Source organism: Kogia breviceps, chromosome 5 (assembly GCF_026419965.1).
Source record: "Kogia breviceps isolate mKogBre1 chromosome 5, mKogBre1 haplotype 1, whole genome shotgun sequence".
Lineage (NCBI taxonomy): Eukaryota > Metazoa > Chordata > Mammalia > Artiodactyla > Physeteridae > Kogia > Kogia breviceps.
The window spans coordinates 37786891-37806081 of NC_081314.1; the positions used below are offsets into that span (position 1 = coordinate 37786891).

The 19191-nt window shown below is 45.7% G+C and overlaps 1 protein-coding gene and 1 pseudogene across 37 annotated transcripts in view; one reads left to right on the forward strand and one right to left on the reverse strand.

The window, feature by feature from the left end:
• Window positions 1-386: 386 nt before the first annotated feature.
• The window catches only part of THRB (thyroid hormone receptor beta), a 380110-nt gene continuing 361305 nt past the window's right edge, over window positions 387-19191 (reverse strand). For all 37 annotated transcript variants that reach the window (XM_067033888.1, XM_067033884.1, XM_067033879.1 and 34 more), the window contains 3 exons: window positions 10617-10763; window positions 4818-5076; window positions 387-675 (listed from right to left, as the gene is read on the reverse strand). In XM_067033888.1, the coding sequence (XP_066889989.1) occupies window positions 434-675; window positions 4818-5076; window positions 10617-10763 (648 nt within the window). In that variant the 3' untranslated portion in view covers window positions 387-433. The remainder of the gene's footprint in view (window positions 676-4817; window positions 5077-10616; window positions 10764-19191) is intronic.
• On the forward strand, window positions 12954-13231 carry LOC131757299 (ubiquitin-like protein 5 pseudogene; annotated as a pseudogene).

Consider the following 19191-nt stretch of genomic DNA (forward strand, 5'->3'; position numbering starts at 1 on the left):
AACCAAAGGTGGTCTGCAATGTGCTAATCTGAGTGCTGCAAAAATCAGGATCGGTTCAAGATGACGATATTGTCTTGGTTTTAAGTCTTCTTTAGTCTTCTGCCGCACCATTCTGCTTGTTCCAGTCTCTGACTGGGACAGATGGGAGCTGGTGATGGCTTGGTGCTGGTGAATTAATGATTGTCCCCTGCCACCTCCACAACTGTAAAACCTCCAAAGCATTCACATCAAAGGACTGGAGAACAAAATGCAGTAGTTACAAGTACCCGCATTCAAGGGGCAATTTCATCCATGTCTAGGCCAAGGACTACCTCCCCTTTCCCCCAAACAATCCCTCCCAACACAAAGAAATAAAGGAACAAACAAAAAAGAGCTAGGCAATGGAATGAAATGACACCCAGCAGTGCTGTTGGAATTATGAGAATGAGTCAGTCTAATCCTCAAACACTTCCAAGAACAATGGGGGAAAGAGTTCCGTGGGGCATTCCACCTTCATGTGCAGGAAGCGGCTGGCATGGCAGGCTCCAATCATCCGCAGATCTGTCACCTTCATCAGGAGTTTTGGCCAAAAGTGAGTCACATGGTGTTTTCGGTAATTGATATAGTGTTCAAAGGCCAGCAGGAAACTATCTTGGTATTTTTCTATTCTCTCAACACAGGCAAGCCCTGGGCGGTCTGAAGGGAAGAAAGAAAACGGGGGTTAATTTGGAGGCAGAAATGAGAAGGCTTGCCTGGTCCAGTTCAAGCCCTTTAGTGTGAAGTGGGCCGATCTGGGGACTTTCAACTCCTAGGAATGGGCATGGAGGCTACAGGAACTCTGGGGCATCAGGGACCAAGATACCAGGGAGTGGCATAACTTACATGAAGTGAGTCAATGCTTTGTTCAGATAAATGTCTCTAGTTTAGACAAATCACCTCGTTGGTTGTGAAGGGCAATGCCTCCATCTTAGGCTACAGAAAGAGAAGCCTTGCCTAGAGAGCTGAAATACTCTGTATAATGCGGAAGGGTTTTTGACAAGCATGGACATGCAGAGAAGAAAGAAGTGTGAAAAGAGATTGCGAAGATCTCAGGAGGCCTGGATGCCAGAGGAGGAATGTCCGATGGGAAGAAACGCTGGTGAAGACAAACCAGCACAGTATCAAATTTTAGTTGTTTACCTTCCCGTCCCTTATACCTTTGGTTGCTACCGTCGCAGCCCTGGGTTGGTGGTGTCTTGGGAAATTAAAAGGAAAAGAAAAGGAGACGTGAGCCACACTAGGGTCACCCTGTGCAGAGAAGAGTCACAGTGGGAAGCTGGAGCTAGAGGAGACCATGACCATGTACAGCCCAGGAAACCTTCCCAAGTCTTGGGAGGACCACTGGTCTTCCCACAATATGTAGGAGAGGAATCAAGGCAGTTTCAAAAAAATGATAAAAGGATGTCAAAAGAAGGCTGGATGATGGGGGAATATCTAGGCTGCAAACAATTGGGTTGTAAAAGTGGGTACAGAGGGACTGTACCTCAACATAATAAAGGCCATATATGACAAGTCCACAGCTAACATCATACTAAATGATGAAAAGCTGAAAACTTTTCTTCTAAGATAGAGGACAAGACAAGGATGCCCACTCTTGCCACTTTTATTCAGCATAGCATTACAAGTCCTATCCAGAGCAATTAGGCAAGAGAAAGAACTAAAAGGCATCCATATTGGAAAGGAAAAAGTAAAACTGTCACTATTTGCAGATAACATTCCCAGCTGCATCAAAAAGAGTAAAATACCTAGGAATAAATTCAACCAAGGAGGTGAAAGACCTATACACTGAAAACTATAAGACACTGATGAAAGAGATTGAAGAAGACACAAAAAGTGGAATAATATCCCATGCTCATGGATTGGAAGAATTAATATTGTTAAAATGTCTATGCTACTCAAAGTAATCTGCAGATTCAATGCAATCCCTATCAAAATTCAATGGCATTTTTCACAGAAATAGATTAAACAATGCTAAAATTTGTATGGAGCCAAAGCAATCTTGAGAAAGGAAAACAGAGCTGGAGGCGTCACACTCTCTGATTTACAGTAATATTACAAAGCTATAGTAATCAAAACAGTATGGTATTAGCATAAAAACAGACACATAGATCAATGGAACACAATAGAAGGCCTAGAAATAAACCCATGCATATGTGGTCAATGAGTTCATAACAAAGGAGACAAGAATATACAACAGGGAAAGGACAGTCTCTTCAATAAATGGTGTTGGGAAAACTGGATAGCCACATGCAAAAGTATGAGACTGGACCCCTGTCTCATATCATATACAAAAATTAGCTCAAAATGGATTAAAGACTTGAATATAAGACCTGAAACCATAAAACTCCTAGAAAAACATAGGTGGTAAGCTACCTGGCCTAGATCTTGGTAATGAGTTTTTGGATTTGACTCCAAAAGCAAAAATAAGCAATGGGAACTATGTAAAACTAAAAATCTTCTGCACAGCAGAGGAAACCATCAACAAAATGAAAAGGCAACTTACTGAATGGGAGAAGATATTTGCAAATCATATATCTGATAAGGGGTTAATATCCAAAATAGATAAAGAACTCATACAACTCAATAGCAAAAAGCCAACCAATCCACTTGAAACATGGGCAGAGGATCTGAATAGACATTTTTCCAAAGAAGACATACCAATGGCCTACAGGGACATGAAAAAATGCCCAGCATCACTAATCATCAAGGAAATGCAAATCAAAACCACAATTAGATATCACCTCATAGCTGTCAGAATGGCTATTATCAAAAAGAAAAGAAATAACAAGGGAACGCTTATGCACTATTTAGGGGAATGTAAGTTGGTCCAGCCACTGTGGAAAACAGTATGGAGGTTCCTCAAAAAATTAAAATAGAGCTACCATATGATCCAACAATCCCACTTCTGGGTATTTATCTGAAGAAAACAAAATCACTAAGTCAAAGACATATCTGCACCCGCCCCCCATGTTCTCTGAAGCATTATTACAATAGCTAAAGTGTGGAAACAACCTAAGTGTCCATTGATGGATGATTGGATAAAGAAGATGTGATTCACACACACACACACACCCCACCCTGGAATACTATTTAGTCATAAAGAATGGAATCTTGCTATTTGCAACAATATGGATAGATCTTGAGGGTATTATGCTAAGTGAAATAAGTCAGAGAGAGACAAATACCGTATGATCACACTTATTTGTGGAATCTAAAAAACAAACAAAACCCCAGCAAGCTCACAGACACAGCAGATTGGTGGTTGCCAGAGGATAGGGGTGGGTGGGTGAGATGGGTGAAGGGGGTCAAAAGGTACAAACTTCCAGTTATAAAATAAATAAGTCCTGGGGATGTAATGTACAGGTGACTATAGCTAATAATACTGTAATTGCATATTTGAAAGTTGCTAAGAGTGTAGAAGTCCTCACCACAAGAAAAAAATGTGCAACTATATATGGGGATGGATGTTAGCTAGACTTATTGTGGCGATCTTTTTGAAATATATACAAATACCAATCATTATGTTGTACACCTGAAACTAATGCGATGTTATATGTCAATTATACCTCAATAAAAATTAAAAAAAAAAAGAAATGTATAAACCTGAATGAATTCCTCATACAGCTCCAGGGAGCCCTACCATCCCCCTGCCTGGTTCTCCTCAGGTTGTGGCTCTGATCAAATACATTCATGCTTCACGTGTCTAGTTATTGAAATATCTGTATTAGTAAAACTCTAAGTAGGGTTCTGCTTAATCTGAAAGGACGAATCAGGGCTATTGTCTCAATGCACCCTTCTGAGTTTAAACAAAATATGCTGGCTTTTGGAATCTGCTATCGAGCTCAAGTTGCAATTTGCGCATTTTAATTTCGTGTTTTCCTTCATATTTAATGCTGTTGCTCTGAGGCTCTGCTGAATCTCCCTTCTGTTCCCCATCTCCTCTCTCTCTTTGCATGTGCCAGATAAATTCTCCACAGGATCCTGTAGCTTTTGATCCAAACAGAAAATCAACATGATGTTGCTCTGCACTTACTTTGTTCACTTTCTTTATTTTAAAGGACCCTGAAGGCCAGAGACCCTAGCAGCTTCACTCGAGGTCACACAGGGAGTGAGTTACACATTTTATTTCTTTAAGGATAATTCTACTGATGAGCCGAGGGCCCTGGCTTCTCACTGGCTGTTGACTGGAGACTGCCCTCGGCTTCCAGAGGCCACAAGCAGCTCCCTGTCACCTGAGCAAGGAGAGTTGTCAGAGCACATCTGCTCCCAAGAGGGACTCGAATATAATATAATGTAACGCAGTCACATGGGTGACACTGAATTCCCCAGATTCTAAGTGGAGCAAGTCATGGGCTCTCACACACTCAACAGGAGGGGGTGAACAGCAGAAGAGGAGGAAAAGGGAAGGCCATGCTAGAGCCTGGCCACCACACAGGATAAGGGTATGAGTGACACCAGCATCCTGTGCGAAGTCCAATACACACAAAACCAGAAGGGGGCAAGGATGGCCAACTGCCCCAGGCAGGCCAGGCAGTGTCTATTGAAGGTGGACCATTTCATCGAGTCTTTAGCATGGCTCCTCTTTTCCCTCCCCACTACATGGGGAGACTGCAGAAAGCATCAGGAGCCTGACACCTCCCTTCAGGTCCCAGACTGTTGGCAAACCCCGGCTCGCTCGCTTGCTGGAGGGGAGCGAGACGTGATTCTGAAGCTACCGGGGGACTGGAAACTCATCAAGTGATCTGAATGCACACCAGACAAGCGCGAGCTCTCTGGATGCCCAGTCTGGGCACACTCACCTGAAGACATCAGCAGGACGGCCTGAAGGAGAGCGACTTCAGTGTCATCCAGGTTGAAAGAAGACAGCGACATGCCCAGGTCGAAGATGGCGTCTGACACCACCCCGAGACCCCCGTTTTTCAGCTGGCCCCGAGTCACCGCCATCTCCCCGTTCAAGGTTAAAGTCTCACTTTCTGGATCATAGCGCACAGCAGCGCGAAGGGACATGATCTCCATGCAGCAGCCTTTGAGGAGGATTATCTGGTCTTCGCATGGCAGCTGAAAAGAACCAGGGCACGTCAGCAAGGAGCAGGTGGACAAATGCCAGTTAGGAAGCACGCACGGGACCTTCAGGGCCACGGGGGCAGTCCCCCGCAAGTAGCACCCATCCTGCCCTCTGTGAGCCCGTGGCCTTCCCTTCCTGCTGGGCTGCAGACGTCCACAACCATTTTTCATACTCCAGACTGCTCGTAATCTTCACCAACTTTAATCTTGGTCGTTTGCATTATATTCTAGTCACGTGTGAAGCTGTGCTAGTCATGGGGGTGTCTATTATACCACCAACTGAGACCTGCCTAAATGCACCCCCATTTTGGTCTGGTAACTCTAACAGTCAACAGCTGACTCCACTGTTTAGCTGGCAACTGCCCTGCTGTTTTTTGAAGCAAGTGTGCCCCCCGAATCTCTTAAAAGGCCAAGAACGAGGAGGTCGCTTACAGATGCATGTCACCCACAAGACCGAGAGATGTCCCAGCTTTGCTCAGTCACCTAGTGAGCCAGAGGTAGAGGTGAGACCAGAATCCAGACCTCCTGGCTCCTAGGTTGTTACGTTCTCCTCAGCACCTCGGGCACCAGAATCACTCCCCACGCTGGATCTTTCTGCCAGTGTGGTAATCTCATTTTAAGCTCATTTGGTTGCCCTGGTAATTAGGCTTTGTGATAATGTGATAACAACATTAATAATAAACTTAAAAAAAAAACTTTGCGAAGAGAAATAATAAAAAATGAGGGCTTCCCTAGTGGCGCAGTGGTTGAGAATTCGCCTGCCAATGCAGGGGACACGGGTTCGAGCCCTGGTCTGGGAGGATCCCACATGCTGCGGAGCAACTGGGTCCGTGAGCCACAACTACTGAGCCTGTGAGTCTGGAGCCTGTGCTCCATAACAAGAGAGGCCGAGATAATGAGAGGGCCGCGCACCGCAATGAAGAGTGGCCCCAGCTCGCCGCAACTAGAGAAAGCCCTCGCATAGAAACGAAGACCCAACACGGCCAAAAATAAATAAATAAATTTTTTTTAAAAAATGAGAGTTTGATTTTCTGGAGGGGGAGAATGTTTAATTAAGTGCCATTATCAAAGTAGTTTGAAAGACTATTAGTTAATGGGTGTTTTTGATGAATTGGGCATCGTGCTAAGATTTACATGCATCACCTTGTTTAATGATCGCAGCAATGCAGTGAGGTAAATATTCTAATTCCAATTTTACTGACAGGCGTGGAATTCAGGCACTGAGAGATCAAGCGACATGCTAGGGAGTCCCATGAGTGTTTGTGGGTGAGGCAAGGGGTGGAAGCCAGCTCTGTCAGAATCCAAGGTCAAGAGAAGAGGAGAGCTCACTCTTTGAAGGGCTTTGGGTGTGCGTTTCCGTAAACAACGGACATGTAATGACACGTAATTTCTATTTCTTCATTAAAGTGGGTACCAGTTCTCTTTTGGGAAATAGTCTTGGCAACACTTTACTAGTTCAATTTAGGATATTATGTCAGACTGAAAGTAATACTACTGAATTACCTTTAAAATATGGGATATTTCTTATTTTTTACTAACTCAACCTACCCACCTTACTGTTTAATTTCAAATTGCTTTGCTTTCTCTACAGAATAAAAGGCATTTTGTATTTGGTTCTGGAATCCATTCATGTGAATTCTCTCCTTTTACTCATTAAAAAAAAAATGACTGTGATTTGCTTTTAATTTGGCTCTAATTTGTACTCCTCAGTTACATCCTTGGATTCCTGGCCCTGGGGCCTGGTCGGAAACAGGAGACCAGAGCTTAGCTAGATCCTCCACAGGCAAGTGGACAGTTGGCTGAAGTGGGTGGACGCTGGCTTTACTGCCAAGGGCAGCGGTCCTGTGTGCAGCCCCATCAGTGTCACCAGGGGCTTGTTAAACACACACTGCTGGCCCTGTCATCTCGGTGTCTGCATTCTCCGAGTTCCTAGGTGATGCCCACGCACCTGGTTCAGGGACCCCACTCTTCAGAACCACGGACATAGAGTAGCAAAGACAAATGACTAATCAGATAAAACCATTGTTTTCTTTTTTTAAAAGCTGTCACAAAGTATGCAGACTTGGGCAGGCCCCATCTCTGAGGCCAAGTCTGATTATAGATGAAGTAGAAGTTTTTGTTTGAAAACTTACTACGAGTTAAAATTTCAATAAAAGCAGAATAAGGATTTGTCAAGGATCACCAACAGTTTAAAAACTAGGCCAGATGCCTTTTCCTTTAAGAGGGGTTTGCAGGGTCCTGCTGAGGCCTATTTCTGCATGTGGGCAAACAATCTCTTAGTCACCTGCCAAAATACTTCCATTGTGAGAATGCTCCAGAAAGGGCCTGCCAGGCAGAGAGGCAGGGGCCTCCCAGAGACTCTGCCTGGCTCCTGGGAGAGTGTCACTCAGGTTGATGGGCAGGGATGCCAGTGCCCTGCACTCTAACAAGTGATTCTTATGTGCGCTTTTGGCAGCTCTGCCCACAGTGACCTCAGATCTTTCGAAGCCCTCAGTTGGCAGGCTGGCATGGATCTTAGCAGAAAACTATTGCGAGTGTGATTTGAACAGCAGATGCGTCAGATCGCCTCTGGCACGAAACTCCTGGTCCCCGATGCCACCTGGGGTCTCCAGCCCACTCCACAGGTAGCTCAGGGCCTCCACAGTTCATTTCCCTCTTTGGCGTTCCAAAGAGGGTGTCAAAGGGTAAAGGCCCTCAGGAGGCCACAAACACCAGAAACGTATGCATCTCTGCTGTCAAAGTAGCCGTCCGCCCACTTTCTTTTTCAGTTTGGAGACTACAAAATATCAGGGTTGAAAGAGAGATGAAATCATGACTTTGAAGCAGACGTAAATTCCTAAGGGAAACTTGAAGGGGGAGGCTCGCCACAACTCATGCTTGAAAAGTTGCGTGCTGAGCCCTCAGCCTTGCCAAGGACATAAGTGCACGATGTGTTTGTGGCTGGTGGTGGCGAAGGCTTCTTTTCTTTCTTTAACTGAACATATCTCTCAGAGGCTGGTTTCCATGAGCTTTACATTTTCTGAAAAACATTTTCTGGTGGGTATTCAAAGGGGAACAGAGGACTGATAGGCTAGCTCAAGTTGTAGAGCTAGCAAACTCCAGACACCAGGGACTGAGAAAAGAGGGCACAGCCCAGAGAAAGAGGACCAAGAGAGGTCCAGGCAAACAAACTCAACCCAGTGCACAGAAACGAAAGATGGTACCTGGAGTCAGAGGAAGCCAGTGTCCTTGGCACAGCCATGAGAGGGTACACACTTTCTAGAGGGCAACTTGGCAACATGTATCGAGAGCCCTAAAAGGTGTAGCCAAGGTCCTTAAATTCCACTTCTAGGATTTGCCCTTAGGAAACAGGCAGCTTTGTGAACTGGGCATAGGTACCAGGACGCTCTCTGCAGAATATTTATATTAGTGAAAAACTGGATGTGAGATCCTGTAACAGCAGATAACCTAAATTATGGGAGAGCTATTCCTTAGCATACTATGTGGTCATTAAATATTATTTTGTCTAGTGGTTACCAGTAGGGGGGAGGGGAGGGGGAGATGCAACCTATTGAGTGTAAGATGGCTCAAGGGTGTGTTGTACAACACGGGGAATAGAGCCATATTGTGTAATAACTGTAAATGGAAAGTAACCTTTAAAAATTGTATAAAAATTTAAAAATTAAGTAATTAACTGTAGAGTTAAGCAATATTATTTCATGAGGGAATACTTAAATGTTATGTTCTACAGCTGAGGGTACAAAGTTCAGGCATTAGATACCAGGGTGCTGGCAGTGATCTGTTTCTTTATCTTGGTGCTGGTTATGTGGGTCTGTTAGGTCTGTGACAGTTCATTGACCTGCAACCTTATGATATGTGCCCCTTACTCTTTAGTAAAAAGTTTGAAAAGGTAGTTTCATAAGTAGAATGTTCACTATGGTACAAACTATATTAATATATTCCATATATGTATGTGTGTGTATATATGTACGTCTGTATACACACATAGATTTGAGAAAAGGAACTACACTCCAGAATGTCAGCAGTTTATCTCCTGGTGGTGTTACCATGAATCGTTACCTTTATTGTGCTGTGTCGGTCTCCAATGAATACGTATGATTTCTGTAACAGCCTCCAAAACTTTAATAGATGTTAATTTAAAAAAAATGGTCAGAGGCATGGAAAAGCACACCAAATACAGATACAAGTCACAGTTCCTCGCCCAGGGCTCACCGGCTCCTCTGGGGTGGGTGCAAGTGGTCCCCACCTTGGGGCTGTTGGCCGGCCCGCGTGGCACCTGGCCCCCAGCACCCTGCAGCCGGGGGTGAGTGAGGGGCATACGCCCCGTCTCAGCGAGGTCTACAACCAGATCCCTGCGTCCCGAAGCCCAGTGCTCTGTCCTTCCGGGTATGGCTTCTGTGGAGGCTCAGAAAGGCCCATGAGAAGGGTCCCTATCAGGGTCCGAGGTCTCTCAGGATCCTAGCGGGCTCCCATGACGGCAAACTCACACGCACGTGAACTGGAGGCCACGGTGGGATGGGATCATTCCAGGTGAGGACACTAAGCCTCCTTCTGGGGGACACTAGGTTCCCTGGCACTCAGGTAGCTTCCATAAGGGGCCTGGGGCAGGACGTGGCCCTCTCTGTTCGAGATCTTTCTGGGACCTCTTGGAGGTGTGAAGAGCAACAGATTGGCCCTTGGTGGGGTTTTTCAAAGGGGAAGATTCTCCGGAAAACATAATCAACCCCATTTGATTAAAAAAAAAGGAAGGTTAGAGACAGAATGGTAATGTAATAGATCAAAGAACAGCAGAATTAACAGCTGAAATTTATGGAACATTGATGACCCAGGCACTACCCATAAATTATCCCATTGAAGCCTCCTAATAGTTCTAAGAGGTAGATACCCCAAGGAAAGTCTATGACCTCTGGTGGGTGAGCTCTTCAGTGTGCCCTGAAGGTGGGGCAAGAAAGGGTGAGCCTCTAAGAGGGAAGACTTAAGGAGATTTTAAGATCCTTGCTCTGTGAGGGTCATTTCACCTGTCCTTGAGGATGAAGAAACCACCACACAGCCATCTTGCTGGGATACGTAGTGGAAATAATACAGATGGAGACTCAAAAGAACCACGGCCTCACTTTGAGTGGGTGAAATTCATCTCTTTGATCTTAATTTTCCCCATCTGTGAAATGGGGTTAATTAGAATTAACCTGCTGATCTGTTAGCAGGACTGGATTTAATGTGGCAAACCTGGGAGTGGCAACTGGGACATCACAGGTGCTGACTGATGGAGTGAGGGCCGTCACGGTTTCCTGCACCCGGAGCCAGGCAGGTCGAGAGGCTCTTTGTCGACTCATGTGTACAAGCTAATGGATGACGACCCAGCAGAGAAGGCGGGGAGGCGCACGAAACAGTGCATTGCCATTCTGTACTGCCATGGCTTTCATATGACTAAGCCCCGACTAATTAGTTATGAAATTACACGTCATAGTCTGTATTCCTGGAGATCGAGGAAACTATAATGGAAAAGAATGAAGAAGGAAAAGCAATCTCCTCACCTCACAAAACATAGGCAACTTTTTGGCAAAATCCACCACTCTGGTAATTGCTGGTGTGATGATTTTTGTAAAATGGCTGAAGGCTTCCAAGTCGACCTTTCCGCCTTCTGGGGCGTTTACTATCGGTGCTTGTCCAATGTCTTCTGGCTGAGGAGGTGAGACAAGGAAAATTTAAATGAAGACATTGAAGGGATCATGGATCACGGTTCTCACGTGGCAGAAAATCTCTTCTGAACTGACATAATGTCCAGTTTCCGCATCTTTTATTAACAGACCCTACAGTTTTCACGTCCTTTAGTTCTCTGAGCAGAGATACCTGTCTTGGCCATTGCTTTCAAAGGCCCCCAGTGATCATGGTCACAGGATTGTTGCTGCAGAAGAAAGAGAGAGAGAGAAAGAGGGAGAGAGGGAGGAACAACAGGAATTTGGGTTCTGCTTCTGAGTGCACAAAGGTGACCTATGTCCTGGGGGCTCTGGGTGCCGTTTTCAGAGCGCGGCACACTCTGGAGGGCGCCTTTCTGTGGGAGGTGGGCACGGTGTGGGCAGGGATGGGGAGCTCTAGTCAACAGCACCTGGGTGCTTCATTCTTGCTTCTGATGCCTTTTGCTTGGCTCAAGCCCTCCACACGCCAGCTGGAGGAGGCCTCCGCAGGCTGGGGGAAGCCCTCTGCTTTGGGTTGCCTCCAGGGACTGGGCTGTGTGCGCTGGGCAAACTGGAGGGCAGAGTGGAGAATTTACTAGTACACCTTCTCTGCCCTTGTTCGCAAGCATCCATTGCCTTGCTGCTCACGGGGTGGGTGTCAGCAGCTTGGGTGTCATCTGGAGACTTGTTGGAAATGCAGAATCCCAGCCCCCTCCCCAGACCTACTGGTGCAGAAGCATCACGCACGCAAGCCCTCAGGTGCTGTGCACACGCCAGGCCCCCACATCCACTGGGGCCTTCTAGCTCCTCGACTTGCTGTCCAGTGACCGCCATGCTGTAGCGTCACTGCCGAATGGCTGGTGACCGCACCGCTGGTGACAAGACAGCGGCCTGCCTCCAAGGTCCCCAGACTTTCCTGTGCATCAGAATGAGGCCCAGACTTTACAATTTAGTAGGTCTCTGTTAGAGAATTTGAGTTCCTAACAACTTCCCAGGGCACCGATGCCTCTGGTCTGAGGCCACACTTTGAGAACCACTGGGCTAGCACTGAGGAATCCACTTCCCATTTTTCTTCCCCCATCTCCCCTGTTACTGCTCACATCTAAGTTTTAGCACGAAGAAAAGCAAGGATGATTCTTTCGCTCTCTTGTTGCCAGGGCACCAGGGTCAACAGGAGCAGCCCAGGCCCTCCAAAGTGTGGTCAAAGTTGTGGGTACAGCCTGGGGAAGGATTTTTAAATCTATTACATAACAAACGCTGGCAGCATTGACCTTTTTGGAATTATCCAGGAGGTTCTTCTGTTTATTTTATTTTACTTTTTCATTGTTTGTTTTGGGGGCAGTGAGTGGATGGGAAAGACAGCTGGTTTTTGTCTTGTTTCAGAATCAGTGACGATATTTTGGGGCAACTGCTGGCATGGCAAAGCCTAGGAAGGCTACTGGTTCTCCGGGTGCAGACGGAATTGATGGAATAATCACATGTACAGCTTCTCTCTCTCTCTCTCTCTCTCTCTCTCTCTGTCTGTCTGTCTTTCTCACATAGACTGAACTAAGGGAAAAGGTACACAGGAAGTCTGGGCGTGATTCTGATACACAGTGAAGTTTGGTCACTGCTACTTCCGGCATCCTTCAGACCTCCTTGCTGGTCTTGCTAATCCCTGCCACCTCGAAATGCGGCCTGTCTCACCTGCGTGTCTACTTTACAGCTCTCTTACGAAGATCAACTGATAAAAGGAACATGGTCACACATTAAAAAGGTAGGGAGGTGTACACACACACACACACATAGGGTGAACTTTTTAAGAAATAAAAATCTTTTAATAACATAGCTTTGGCCTGGAATGGTCTTCGGTGGCTTACTATGGATGTTAATAATTTCCATTTAATCTGTGAGTCGGTGGGGCATTTGAATCACCATCTGTGATACCTCTAAAGGTTTGAAAAATGGGAGGGAAATTATACAAGGAAATATGACAATTTTAACTGAAATTAAATGCCCAAATGTAACAACCTCACAAGCTTTCCTGTTGATAAATATCAGAGTAGGAAAAAAAATTACTTTTAAGCCTTTGGGTATTTAATGGAAAATACAATTGCTAGAAGTAAAACCACATACAAAGTAAAAGCCTTCTATTACATTATTAAGCTTTATATCCATAATAGGTCTTGGATACTAGAAAAAAACATATAGGAGCTTGGTGTGGCGTCTGCTGGTTCCAGGAGATTTGAGCTCCAGCCAGGATGATCGAGGTTGTTTGCAAAGACCATCTGGGGAGGAAGGTCTGTGTTAAATGCAATACTGATGACACCATCGGACACTGTAAGAAGCTGATTGCAGCCCAAACTGGCACCCTTTGGAACAAGATTGTATTGAAGAAGTGGTACACGATTTTTAAGGACCACGTATCTCTGGGTGACTATGAAATCCATGATGGGATGAACGTGGAGCTTTATTACCAATAGAGCAGGATTCCTTCTCCCCCCACACTAATATGGATGCTTGTTTTTGAAAACTCATGTGAATAAAAACTTAGAGGTTGAAAAAAACCAACAACAAAACATATATATGAATTGACCCAAGTTACAACATCAGGAATACAATTAAAGTTGAGCTTGTTTGTGACTTCCCTGAAGATTTTTTACCCATAAGGAAAACACATTATTTGCTAAAATATTTGGAAGGTGTTACAAATAGAGTACAAATATTTGGCACAATTGAATCTACTGGATAGCTTCTTACAGCTAGTAGCCTATAGTCCACTCCCTGAACACGTGTGCTCACACACACGTGTGTGTTTATGCACATGAGATCAAACTCAGAGACTGAGGATAGGTGAGGCTTGCAGGCTCACCACTGGGGACTGGGGGGAAGCCTGCTTTTTGCCTCTGTGGATCAAAGTGCTTGAGCTGCTCAAAGGGGTGGGCAGGGGGTCCTAATGGACCTCCGGAGCCTGCCCTGCCTACCCTCTTCCTGTCTCTGCTACAACTTGCTTCATGCTTTTCCATCTCGGGGCGGCCTTCCTTCTGGACTTTTGCTTTCTTCAAAGTCCTCACTTCCTTCTCATCTCTGCCAATTCCAAATCCCAACCACTTCCAATTCTATCTTCTCCTCGAAGCCCTCTCAGGTGGCCTCAGTGGGAAATGATTCTACCTCATTTGAATACACCTGGTGGCCCATGTAACCACTTATCTGGCACCTAGGCACTTATTACTATTACTTTTATTGTAGTTAGGCAGGTACACATCTAAGATATGAACTTCTCAAGGTGGGGGGATATGCCTTGAGTATCTTTGTCTACTGTGTAGACAGTACTGGGCCAAATGGTGGAGGATTGAGAGAGTGAATAAACCTGTGTTTATACATGCACTCAACCAATGTTTATTGAGCAACTACTATGGGGTCAGGCCTTGTTCGAGATGCTGAGGTGACAGCAATGAACAATGTATCCTCAAGGAACCTTCATACAGTGAAGGAAGACAGACAATAAATGAAAAGAATACTCTCATGGAAGAATTTTAGTTTGTGATAAGACTGGAGATGACCTAATAATACATGGGGCTCAGGAGGTAGGGTGGTCAGCCAGGCCCCTTTGAGAAGTGATGTGTGAGCTTTAACTTGCAGAATGTCATTTTAGGCAGAGGGCAAACCCAGTGCAAAGTCCCAAGGTCAGAAAGGAGGCCCGTGTGGTTAGGCCCAGAGGTGGCATGAGATAAAGGATGGAAGGCCGGCAAGGGTCACGTCACGATGGGCCTTCAGGGCCATGGAGGGGAGATGGGCAAATTTTAAATGCCATGGGGCACCGCCGAAGGGCTTTAAACAGGGGAGCAGCATGATGAAATTTATGGTTCTATGTGGAGAAGGGATGTGGTTGCCAAGGAAGAGGCGGGAGAACAGCAGCAGTGGTTTGGGCAGGAGATGAAGTGGGCTGGACCACGGGGGCAGCAGGAGAGATGGAGAAAAGTAGGACTTTGAGACATATCTAGGGAGCCCAGGGCAGGGGTTTCTGATGGACTGGAGATGGGGTGAAGGTCAATAAGGAAGCCAGCACGTATCCTCTGGGGCAGTGGAGTGGGGGGACCTATAGAAGGAGAGATTCAGGGGTGTGTGCAGGGGTGGGCTTCAACCCTAGCTCAGCACTAGAGGTGGCTGTTATGACACAAATCGAGACGACCTGGGGCTTTGTGCTTTGACTGTTGCATCAGAATTGTTCAAGGGGAGTAGGAAGTGCTACCAGTTGACCTCTTTGCAAGTGGCTGTCTCAGAGCTGAGGGCTTCTTGGCTGGGGTCTCTGGCACCTGCAGAGGGGATGGGGCCAGACGGGACTCTTCTCTTCCTCTGAGTGATCGCAGGGTGTCTCCCCGCACCTTTGTGATGGGGAACAAATGGTGATGAGAGGTCCCTGGGCCTTGGGCCTTTCTTTTCCTGGGATGATCAGGGACAGGATGGTACGGGTGGTGGCGCAGGGATGATGCACATTGTAACTCCGTAGGAGGTTGTTAACGACACGCCAAGCACTTATATCTATTACTTTTACACCATTGATAAGGGCATAAAGGCAACCGAGACTTAGAGATGGGAAGTAACTTACCCAAAGTCACATAATTAAAAAGCAACAGAGGCAAGTAACAAACTCAGGCTGTCTGGTTCCAATTTCTATGCACATAACTACTAGACTATGCTGCCTTCTTCTGATGTAATTATAATCATTTTGGGTGACAGAAGCCTTCTTGGTTTGATTGCACTTGTTTTATGACCACACGTGGTCAAATCACCCATCCTGCATCACCCTTCTACTTATGCCCCCTTTCTGAGGCTATTCCCATTGAGAATTTGTGTCATCAGACAGTAGCTCTGCCAGGGGAAAAGTAGGGCAGGCCCACCCTGGTTCTGATGGTCACATTTTATACCTGGTGGAAAATCCACCCAAAGCCATACCTTTGCATGTGAACTAAGGGAGCAGAGTAATAATAAGACAGGCTGGGACCTGGGACCTGGGACCCTCTGCTGCAGGGAGAACTGACAAACGTCTCCTCCCACAAGAAAATACAGAGAAACTATAAGGGACTAAAAATAACTGCGTACATGTGCGGTTGGGGCAAATTATGGACAAGACGACACAAAAAGACCAAAAAAAAAAAAAACCCACCTGCCACTTCTGAGGAGTCGGCAGCAAAAGCACAGTACTGGGCATGCCCCCTGCACTCAACACCACCAAGGGGTGGGCAGACCATCTAGGACATCCCTCTGGCCCCGCCCCTCCCCTCACCCCATGTAAGGAACCAGCTCACCCCCACTCTCCCCAGGGAGCTAGTGAGGGCACCTGCTACTTGTTCTTGCTCCCCTCTGCTGCATCAGGGACCCCGATAAAGCCTTGCCTGAACTCTTCACCTGGTCTCTGATCCATTTCTATTGATTAGGGAGTCCAAGAACTCTGGTGGGTAAAAACAACAGTGTTCAACAGACAGTACTGTCACTGTATGGAGTTTACTCCAATCCAGTGTCTTCCACATCTGGGAGTGCAGATGTGAGCTGCCTTGGTGGAGACTCTGCTTTCCCCTGTTCGCCGCCACCGGCCTCTTGCCCCCTCTCAGTCCATGATGATCTACTTTTCATCATCACTGTCACCACACAGGAATCGGCTCTTCTGCACCATCAGAGATTTGAGTGGATTGGAGAATGACTTAAACGTTTTTGGAAGTAGTTTTAAAGAGTGGCTTTAGAATTACTGTGAAAATCTGCATGGCTTTTGCAAAAGTTTCTTACTTGCCAATGACTCATTTTCACAGGCGTATCGATTTGAAACCCCGGTCCAACCACCCATCTCTGTTTATGACTTGAGTCCTGGTCTTAGGGTAAAAAACGATGAAGAAGCTCCTTTTGGGAAGTAAGTTACTTACCCATTCCAGATAAATGAATACTTCTAGTTTTTATGACAACATATAATTTTTAATCCCTTATGACATTGCCACACTATTATTAACATAATAGGCCTCCTCAAATTCTTTTCCAGAACAAGATGGGCAATCATCACATAAAAATAAATGAAATAATATATGTAGCAGTGTTGTAAGCAAAAAAAGTGGTATTGGCCACACAAGAAATGCAAATCTGAATGTGCAGAAGCCAGTTCAGGACATGTATACTATGTAGCAAACCTGTCTTTAATGAAGGATTCTTTTTTTTTTTTTTTAGAGATTTTTTTGATGTGGACCATTTTTAAAGTCTTTATTGAATTTGTTACAATATTGTTTCTGTTTTATGTTTTGGTGTTCTGGCCAGGGGGCATGTGGGATCTTAGCTCCCCAATGGGAGGCATGTGGGATCTTAGCTCCCCGACCAGGGATTGAACCCACATCCCCTGCTTTGGAAGGTGAAGTCTTAACAACTGGACTACCAGCAAAGTCCCTAATGAAGGGCTCTTAATGTCCTTGCAGGAATAATTCACCCCTCAGAAGCGTGAACTTTTTATCCTGAGCATAAATACTCAGTCAGAGTCACCCTGCTGCAGGGGGTGTGCATAAATGTGTCAAGTGGCTAAGACACAGGGCTTAGTTGTGCTGTTTCTGAGGATGGGTCTGTGGAACTGGATGGTTTGTTACACAGATATTTACTGGGCTCTGTTCTGGTTATCTACTGCTGTGTAACAAACTTCCCCAAAACTTAGTGGCTGAAAACAACAAATTTTCACTATCTCTCAGAGTTCTGTGGATTGATGGGCTCAGAAGGGTGGTTCTCACTTGGGGTCCCTCATGAAATGGCAGCAGAGTCTGGTGTCACCTGCAGGCTTTCTTACTCATATTTCTGGTGCCTGGGCTGGTTGGGAGTCTCTCCAAATGGCTGGCTTGAGCTTCCTCACAGCATGGTGGTCTCAAGGTACTTGGACTTTTTTTTACATGGCAGTTGGCTTCCCTCAGAGAGACCAGATGGCGTCCCTCTCCAAGAAAACCAGTGCGGAACTGTAAGCCTTCTTATAACTCAGCCATAGAAGTCACTCTGCCCAAGTCCATTGCTTCAAGGAATCACAGCCCAGCCCAGCCTCAAGGGAAGAGAGGAATAGACTCCACCTCTCCATGGGAGAGAATGGGCTGTGAAGGCAGGGAGGAAAGAATTTATTGGCAGTCACCTTGGTGAAAAGATACCACATGTTTCAACCATGTTGCATAGTGTGGTGGTTAAGAGCATGGATCCTGGAGCTGGGCTGTGTCCATCACCACTGCTTACTAGCTGGGGGATTGAGGGTAAATCTCCTTAACTTCTTTGTTTCCGTTTGTAGAATGGAGATATTAACCACATCTACCTACATAGGTTGGTTGACATAGGGAGTTAATATCTGGAAAGCACTTACACTGGTACCTGTCACTTGGCCAGGGCCATCCAAGTGTCTCCTAACTTAACTGTTAGTGGCTGCCACCAACAAATTGTGTTAGAACCTGTTCATTAACAACAATGAAGGTAATTATTGGAGGGCAGGTGGATTATGGGTAAGCTTTTTCTTTCCAAAATTTTCCTTTAAGGTTGTTGTTATACCGTCTTCATGAAACAAACCAAACCAAACCAAACCAAACCAAACCAAAAACTAGCCCATTATAATGGTGATGTTGAGGCGTGAAGACAATGATAACACTATAGCTCCCTGTTCAGATAAGGAGTGCCCTCACCTACCCGGGAGATACAAAGAGACCCACAGAATATCCGGTGCTGGGACTGAGTGAGGTCCTCATAAAACTTCATGTCATAAAGTAAGAGCTGGGTCAGTCTCTGAGACGGCCAAACACCAGCTGGTGGTGGGACGGGTAGTCCATCTGGGAACTTGGGACAACAGACCTGAGTTGGCCTTTGGGCCTGGCCCAGCCACTTTCTGGCATTGTGATCTTCAGGCGACACACTGAAGGCTTGGTTTGTGTACCTATAAAACGGGGATAGTGATTCCAGCCTACCTACCCCAAAGCATTGTGAAGTCCAAAGAAGAAATAGAAGGAAGGACTTTCACGATGGTTAGTTTTTATAAAAACATCAAACAATGATATTCCAAGGGTCTGGAAAGGCCTGTTTTTCTTTACACTCCCCTCCCCCATCCCTTCTCCCCATTCCCCCTCCTGGACACGAGATAATTTATTTTAAACTCAACATTTTGACTTCTGTTGGCATAAAAATACATTTGAGATATGAGTCACTTCATTCTAGGAGTGATTCTAAAGGGGATATTTTGGAGTGAGTTTAGGGGACTAAGTATGTATATAAATGGGCATCTGAAGGAAGAAATAGGTATAAAAAGGGAAAGCTAGCAGGTAAAGAATTTTGCTAATTAGTTGATCCAGGGCTGCCCTTACAGCAGAAGCAAAGAGATAAGTGCATTAGAATTCAGTGACTCACAGGCAGGAGAAGGTCAGACAGACTTGGGTTTATATCCCGGCTCAGCACTCTACTCCAGTCA